The sequence below is a fragment of the Prunus avium genome, chromosome 1 (genome assembly GCF_965620075.1).
Source record: "Prunus avium chromosome 1, drPruAviu1.hap1.1, whole genome shotgun sequence".
In the NCBI taxonomy this organism is placed as follows: domain Eukaryota; kingdom Viridiplantae; phylum Streptophyta; class Magnoliopsida; order Rosales; family Rosaceae; genus Prunus; species Prunus avium.
Window position 1 is genome coordinate 53,795,772 of NC_142284.1, and position 7,223 is coordinate 53,802,994.

Consider the following 7,223-nt stretch of genomic DNA (forward strand, 5'->3'; position numbering starts at 1 on the left):
GAGAATGAAATACATCTGAAAATATTCTACCCATATTGTTTGACTTGGTATCAGAGCCGACTTTCTGGTAACCTGTGTATTGTGCCCACCCGTGTTCTACTCTGTGCCATAATTTCTTTTTAGGGTTCTTGTGCCCGTGTTCTACTCTGTGCCCTAATTTCTTTTTAGGGTTCTTGTGCTCGTGTTCTACTCTGTGCCCTAATTTCTTTTAGGGTTCTTGTGTCTGTGCCTTTGCCGTGTTCCGCTGTGTGCTCTGTTGTGTTCGTGCCTCTACTGTGTGCCTCTACTATGTTCATGCCTCTACTGTGTTCGTGCATCTGCATCTACTGTGTTCGTGCCTTTATTGTCTTCGTGCATCTGCCATATTTGCGTCTGTGCTGTGTTCTGTCGTATACTCTGCGTGATTTGTTGAGTTTCTGCTACAATCATGGGTGATAATTCCATTGTTGGTGCTGCTGCTGCTTCTGCAAATTTGCGTGTTTCTGCCTCTATTCCAGGTACTGGCTCCAATACTTGGATAATTGACACTGGTGCTTCTGATCATATGACTTATGATGCTAAATTTTTTGATGAGTTGTCTAGTAACACCCGTGACCCATACATAACTAGTGCTAATGGTTTGCCCTCTCCAATTACTGGCGAGGGCACCATTTCTCTCACCCCAACTCTGTCCTTGTCTCGTGCGTTATTAGTTCCCAATATCCATTGTAACTTGTTATCTGTTGGTCGCTTACTTGATACACTTAATGCTTCTGCTACTTTCTATCCTACCCATTGCTCTTTTCAGGATCTCAAGACTCACGAGGTGATTCGGCATGGTAAACGGATAGGGGGGTTGTATTATTTGACATTACCTTCTGCACCAGTTCGTGATCGTGTCGTTAATACCGTTCAACGTTGCAGTGTCAAAGACAAACAACAAATTTGGTTATGGCATCGTCGCTTGGGACACCCGTCATTTGGCTACCTTAAGCGTCTGTTTCCATCTTTATTCCGCTCCTGTGATGAGTCTAGCTTCAAATGTGAGACCTGTGTAATGGCCAAGAGTCACCGTACTGTTTTTCCCTTAAGTAATAGTAAAGCTGCTTTGCCTTTTGAGTTAGTACATTCTGATGTCTGGGGTCTTGCTCGTGTGACTTCTAATGGTTTCCGTTGGTTTGTTACGTTTATTGATGACTGCACTCGCTTAACATGAGTGTATTTGATGAAGAATAAACATGATGTTGTTTCTATTCTTCCTGACTTTTGTGCCATGGTGTCTACTCAGTTCCATGCTCGTGTTAAAGTATTTCGCACTGATAATGGCGGTGAATATGTGAATCATACCTTGGCCCAGTTCTTTCGTGATCAAGGTATCATTCACCAAACTACCACTCCATTCACACCTCAACAGAATGGTGTGTCTGAACGGAAGAATCGTCAGTTACTTGAAGTTGCTCGCTCTCTGATGTTGGATATGTCTGTTCCCTATCATCTTTGGGGACATAGTGTCTTGACCGCTGCCTACTTGATTAACCGTACTCCTAGTCGGGTTCTTGATTTCAAGACTCCACTTGATGTGTTGTGTGCTCTTACTCCTCCGGTTTCGGTCTCTAAGTTACCTCCGAAGGTGTTTGGGTGTGTTGCGTATGTTCATGTCTACTCCCATCAACGAAGTAAACTTGATCCTTGTGCTCTCCGCTGCGTCTTCATTGGTTATTCTACTACTCAGAAGGGTTATAAGTGTTATCACCCGCCTACTCAGAAGGTACATGTCACTTTGGATGTCACATTTCATGAAGAGGTACCCTATTATGTTTCTCCCTATTCTTCAATTCAGGGGGAGAGGGGGAGTGAATTGAAGAATTTGGAAAATATGGAATTTTTTGGCGAACAGGATGAAAACGACCGGTCGCTCATAGGACGCGACCGGTCGCTCGCGTCGAGCTGGGACTACAGTACCGATACGAGCGAAACGACCGGTCGCAGTGAGCAAACGACCGGTCGCGAAGGAAACGACCGGTCGCACATAGGAAGCGACCGGTCGCCCGCGTCGACGAGCGAGAATAGTACCTATACGAGTGACGCGACCAGTCGCGAGGAAAGCCACGACCGGTCGCCAGACGAAAATAATTGTGTTTTCGAGCCTCTCTCAGAAGGACATAACAGTGATATTGGTGACTCTCGTACAGATGAAATTGATAATATACCCCCCTCTGCCCTGCCATTGCCTCAATCAAGTTGTGATAATGAGGTACTTTCTAGTGATATGCCTACCTATTCTTTGCCCCCACGTACTACCCGTGGGAAACCTAAAGTACAATATTCTCCTGATATACATGCCAAGTCTAAATATCCCATTAACCATTATATGTCAACTCATCGTTTATCTAAGTCATATGCATCATATTTGTGTCAATTATCTAGTGTATGTGTGCCAACTAAGTTGCAGGATGCTCTATCTGATCAAAACTGGGTAGATACAATGCATGTTGAGATGGAAGCCTTGAACAAGAATGCTACTTGGGAGTTAGTTCCTTTACCAAAAGGAAAAAAGGCAGTTGGGTGCAGATGGGTGTTTACTTTGAAGCACAAAGCTGATGGTTCCATTGACCGTTACAAGGCAAGATTGGTAGCAAAAGGTTATACTCAGACATACGGAGTGGATTACACAGAGACTTTTGCTCCAGTAGCTAAGCTCAACACTGTACGCGTACTCTTATCCTTAGCTGCTAACCGTGACTGGCCGCTGCTACAATTTGATGTCAAAAATGCATTCCTCCATGGTGATCTCAAGGAAGAAATATATATGGATCCTCCGCCAGGTATCCCTGTGACTTCTAAGGAGGGTGTGGTGTGCAAGCTACGAAAATCTTTGTATGGATTAAAGCAGTCTCCAAGAGCGTGGTTTGGAAGATTTGCTGCATCTATGAAGAAGTTTGGGTATGTGCAAAGTAACTCTGATCATACTTTGTTTCTGAAGCGTCATAAAGGTAAATTGACGGCTTTAATTATTTATGTTGATGATATGATTGTGACTGGAGATGATCATGTAGAGATACAGAGTCTTCAGAAGTATCTGGCTTCTGAGTTCGAGATGAAATCATTGGGTGATTTAAAGTATTTTCTTGGGATTGAAGTTGCCAGATCTAAACATGGTATTTTTCTATCCCAAAGAAAGTATGTTTTGGATTTACTTGAAGAAACTGGAATGTTGGATTGTAAACCGATTGATACTCCTAGTGAGCAAAATCATAAGTTGGGGATATATCCCGATCAAGTTCCGACTGATAAAGAACGTTATCAACGACTTGTGGGGAAATTGATTTATTTAGCTCATACTCGTCCGGATATTGCGTATGCTGTAAATATAATGAGTCAGTTTATGCACTCTCCTAGTGTAGATCATATGGGGGCTGTGACTCGTATTTTAAGGTATCTGAAAGTAACTCCTGGCAAGGGGTTAATTTTCTCCAAGTATGGCCATACAAATGTAGAAGGGTATACAGATGCTGATTGGGCAGGTTCAGCCACAGATAGGCGTTCGACATCTGGGTATTTTATGTTTGTAGGTGGCAATCTTGTTACGTGGAGGAGCAAGAAACAAAAGGTGGTGTCTAGATCTAGTGCTGAGGCTGAGTATCGGGGAATGGCCCATGGTGTATCCGAGTTACTATGGCTGAGAAGATTGTTGAAAGACCTTGATTTTGGGCCTAATAAACCCATGGAGTTATATTGTGACAATACGGCTGCGATTGCAATTGCTCATAATCCTGTACAACATGACCGTACAAAGCATGTGGAGGTTGATCGAAATTTCATTAAGGAAAAGTTGGATGCAGAGATTGTGTCCTTCCCCTAATTAAACCCTACTAGGGTTTGTAACCTTATTATAAATACCTTCTTTCGGAGAATGAAATACATCTGAAAATATTCTACCCATATTGTTTGACTCCATCGACAAAGAAAAGAGCCTCAGAGGCAAGTTTGGTAATCATAGATGACACAACGCTGGTGGTACCCGCAGTTTCAAAAATTCCGAACTCAATAAGCAACTCCACATCCTTCGGGGTGTTCGCAAAACGACCCATGATGCTAACATAATCGTTTATGTAGTTATCTTCTATGCAATGGCATTGTTCAAAGGCAATGACATTTCCCAGGGTCCGCAGTTTGTCACCAGTTATCATTATTTTAGGAATTATGAGAGTTCCATTCGCAAATTGTATGTCGACTAAGTTTTTGCTTGATCCTACCTTAATTTTGACTCCAGCCTGGTGCATCTCTGTGATGCTAGGTATGTTTAAGGTTTTGAGCTCCCCTGCATCTCTTAATTCTGATTCCAATGGTAGATAGAAAATTCTTATAAGATCAACAAAGTGTTGCACATTAATAGAACTAGAAGAAGATGATATTCTGTTCCATTTGTCTCCCTTCCCCTCCAAATTCAATATTCCAGCTGTGAAGAAATTCTTAGAAATATTAATTATTGAAAGCCTCTCATGATCATGAGTACTGTAATAATTCCTAAAAGAGTCGGTTATTATGTATGTGTGATAAAGATCCTCAAGAATGAAGAATGGGAGCTGATTTTCAAGCATCCACATGTCAGGCTGTACATACCTGAACATCCACGGTTTGTTTAATAAGCGGTCTCCATCATGTCCAGATTCTTTCAGATTGAAACTCAATAAGAACTCAATAGTGAAGGCAGCATCCACTAGAATGATTTTTACAAATTCATCACTGCTAAACTTGATGGGTTCTGCATAACAACTTCTCAGTCTTGCTTCTTGGTCCCTAATTTTCTTGATATAGTCCTTCAAGCTTACCTCAGTCCGACGTATAAAATCTCGTAGGTACCTCTTTTTCTGCTCTTCCATGGCTTCTAAACCTTCCTTGCCATGATAAAATGGACCTATAGAGATGACTTGAGGTGTGTAGGCCTTTTCCTCCAGACGTTGTATGTCATCAGGAACTCTGTAGATACAACACGAAGAGGACAAGGCAGGCAAGCTATCTAACTCCTCCCTCAATGAAGTTTCTAATGGAACGTATGGCATGTTAATTGTGTCATTTGGACCAGCTTGATTGCATTCTTCCATTTTCCTGTTGATGTGCTATATGCTGAGCAAACCAAAGTGACGGCACAAAAGGCCACCCTTAAGAAATTCGATAGAGTATAAGATACAAATAACCCCCTCAACTTTGACAAATGTGTCAATTTAGTTCTTGAAATTTAGGGCCCGTTTGATAACTATTTCAATTTAAATTTTTAGTTTTCAATCTTTCATTTTTTGTGTGGATGAGATTAAGAAAGAGGATGAGAGTGAGGATGAGGTTAAGAGAGAGGATAAGAGGGGAGGATGGAAGGGATGAATAACAAAAGTGAAAACAATTTTAAATAGATTTCAGTTTTTAGTTTTTGTTTTCACTTTTATTACTCATTCCTCTCATCTTCCCTCTCAATCTCATCTTCACTCTCATTCTCACTTTTATTCTCTCTCTTTTTCCTCTATGCTCTAACACAAAAAATAAAAAATAAAAACTAAAATTGAAATAGTTATCAAACATACCCGTATATTACAAAGAAAATACCAAATATTGAACTCATCATAAGAGAACACAGAAAAACCTCACTGCTTGCAACTCTTACACCACCACTACAAGAACAACTACTAATTAGAATAAGTCACATGTGGTACTTAACTCTAAAAACTTATTTAGATCATATATCCAAATTTATATATCCTACTCCTCGATCAAAACATACCATGAAAATAAGTGACTTAAACCTTCAGGCAAATGGAAGGCATATAGCAATTTATAGAACAATACAGTAATCGAGAAGAAATATTCTGAAATGAAAAGAATAAAAAGTAAAAAAAGAGAAGAAAGGAATTCCCACCTGCTATGTATATGTATGAAAGGAAGGACCAAGTTTGTTTTGCCTTTGGTTAATGACTAGGAAAGCTCACTTGCAGATTGCTTTCTCCGGCCGTAGATGCAAGAGACCGTAGATGCAAGAGAAATTTTCTATTAATAATAGCACAATGATCGGGTAGTTGTAAGAATAAGTTGATTTAAAATTCAGGTCAACTCATAGATTTCTTGCCTTTTCTATTCTCCTTCCTTTGGACATGAGCTGTTTAATCTTGGACTCTTCCCCCATCATGTTGGGCCTGTCTTCTTCTTGAGGATTGTATAGGCCCAGGAAATGCTTCGAGGTAGTTTTTGTGTTTTGGGCCTTGGGACCCAACTTCACAATAAGAAAACAGATTTGACCAAAAAACAAATTTGAAGGACATTGAAATTGTACCTGTAGCCTGTAGGATAGGTTAAAACACTATAAGACCATCTCCAACCATATTGGGGCTAAACTCAAATTTTCACCCTCCAAAATACAACTATTCATGTATTTTCAAGACTCAAATTTTTTTTTTCCTCCATCTTTGCAGACTCATAATTTGAGTCCGCAACTTTATTAAATTGTTTAAGAATGATTAACCCCTAAATTTTTTTTCTCGTTAATTTTTCTTGACATTATTTTTGTTTCAACATTTCATGATTTAATTTTCTAAACATTTTAACCTAAAAAAATTAAAATTCCATAACATAATAGAATTTCACTTAAAAATAAAAACAAGTAAAAAAATAATAATAAAAGTAGAAAATGGAATGAAAAAATATAAGAATGAAAGTAAAATAAAAATATATAACAAAGGGAGAAAAAAAAAAGATTTTTGGTTGACACAAATTATAGCTATTGGAATATTTTTTTTTCACAGCATAATTTTGAAAAAGTAGCCATTGGGATTCAATCAAATGGCCAGCTTGTTGCAAAACTCACGTGGGCCCAGCACTTTTTGTTGTTCACGTGGGCTTCCAAGGAAAAAACAACGAAGAAAAAGAAGATTTGGAGCCCACAAACATTATCAGTCCAGGCAATAGTTTGGGCGGAATTCCAGTCCAAATTTGAGATTTCTCAAATTTCCACCCCTCCAAATACATGGGTTGGAGAAGTTTTTTGGACTCAAAACCTATAATTTGGGTTTTCACTCATTGGGTTGGAGCTGGTCTAAGGGAGGTAAATAGTATGTTTACAGAGTTTAAGTGTAATAAAGGAATAAAAACATGCCAGAGGATCGATAAGTGATATCAATTCTTGAATGTACAGAACGTAAAATAAAGGAACACGTAGGAAATTATTTTATGTGGTAAAATCCCACTTTTGGGGAAAATCA

At 39.4% G+C, this 7,223-nt stretch overlaps 1 protein-coding gene across 2 annotated transcripts; it reads right to left on the reverse strand.

The window, feature by feature from the left end:
- Positions 1–3,694: 3,694 nt before the first annotated feature.
- Positions 3,695–6,093, reverse strand: LOC110745445 (UPF0481 protein At3g47200-like). 2 transcript variants are annotated; one of them, XM_021945531.2, is made up of 2 exons: positions 5,888–6,093; positions 3,695–5,088 (listed from the first exon to the last, which is right to left on the reverse strand). In XM_021945531.2, exon 2 carries the CDS (start codon positions 5,082–5,084, stop codon positions 3,915–3,917), a length of 1,170 nt encoding a protein of 389 aa, XP_021801223.2. In that variant the 5' UTR covers positions 5,085–5,088; positions 5,888–6,093; the 3' UTR covers positions 3,695–3,914. The 2 variants fall into 2 exon arrangements, with proteins under 2 accessions (XP_021801223.2, XP_088107474.1); XM_088251348.1 differs by having other exon boundaries at positions 3,695–5,106.
- Positions 6,094–7,223: the final 1,130 nt, after the last annotated feature.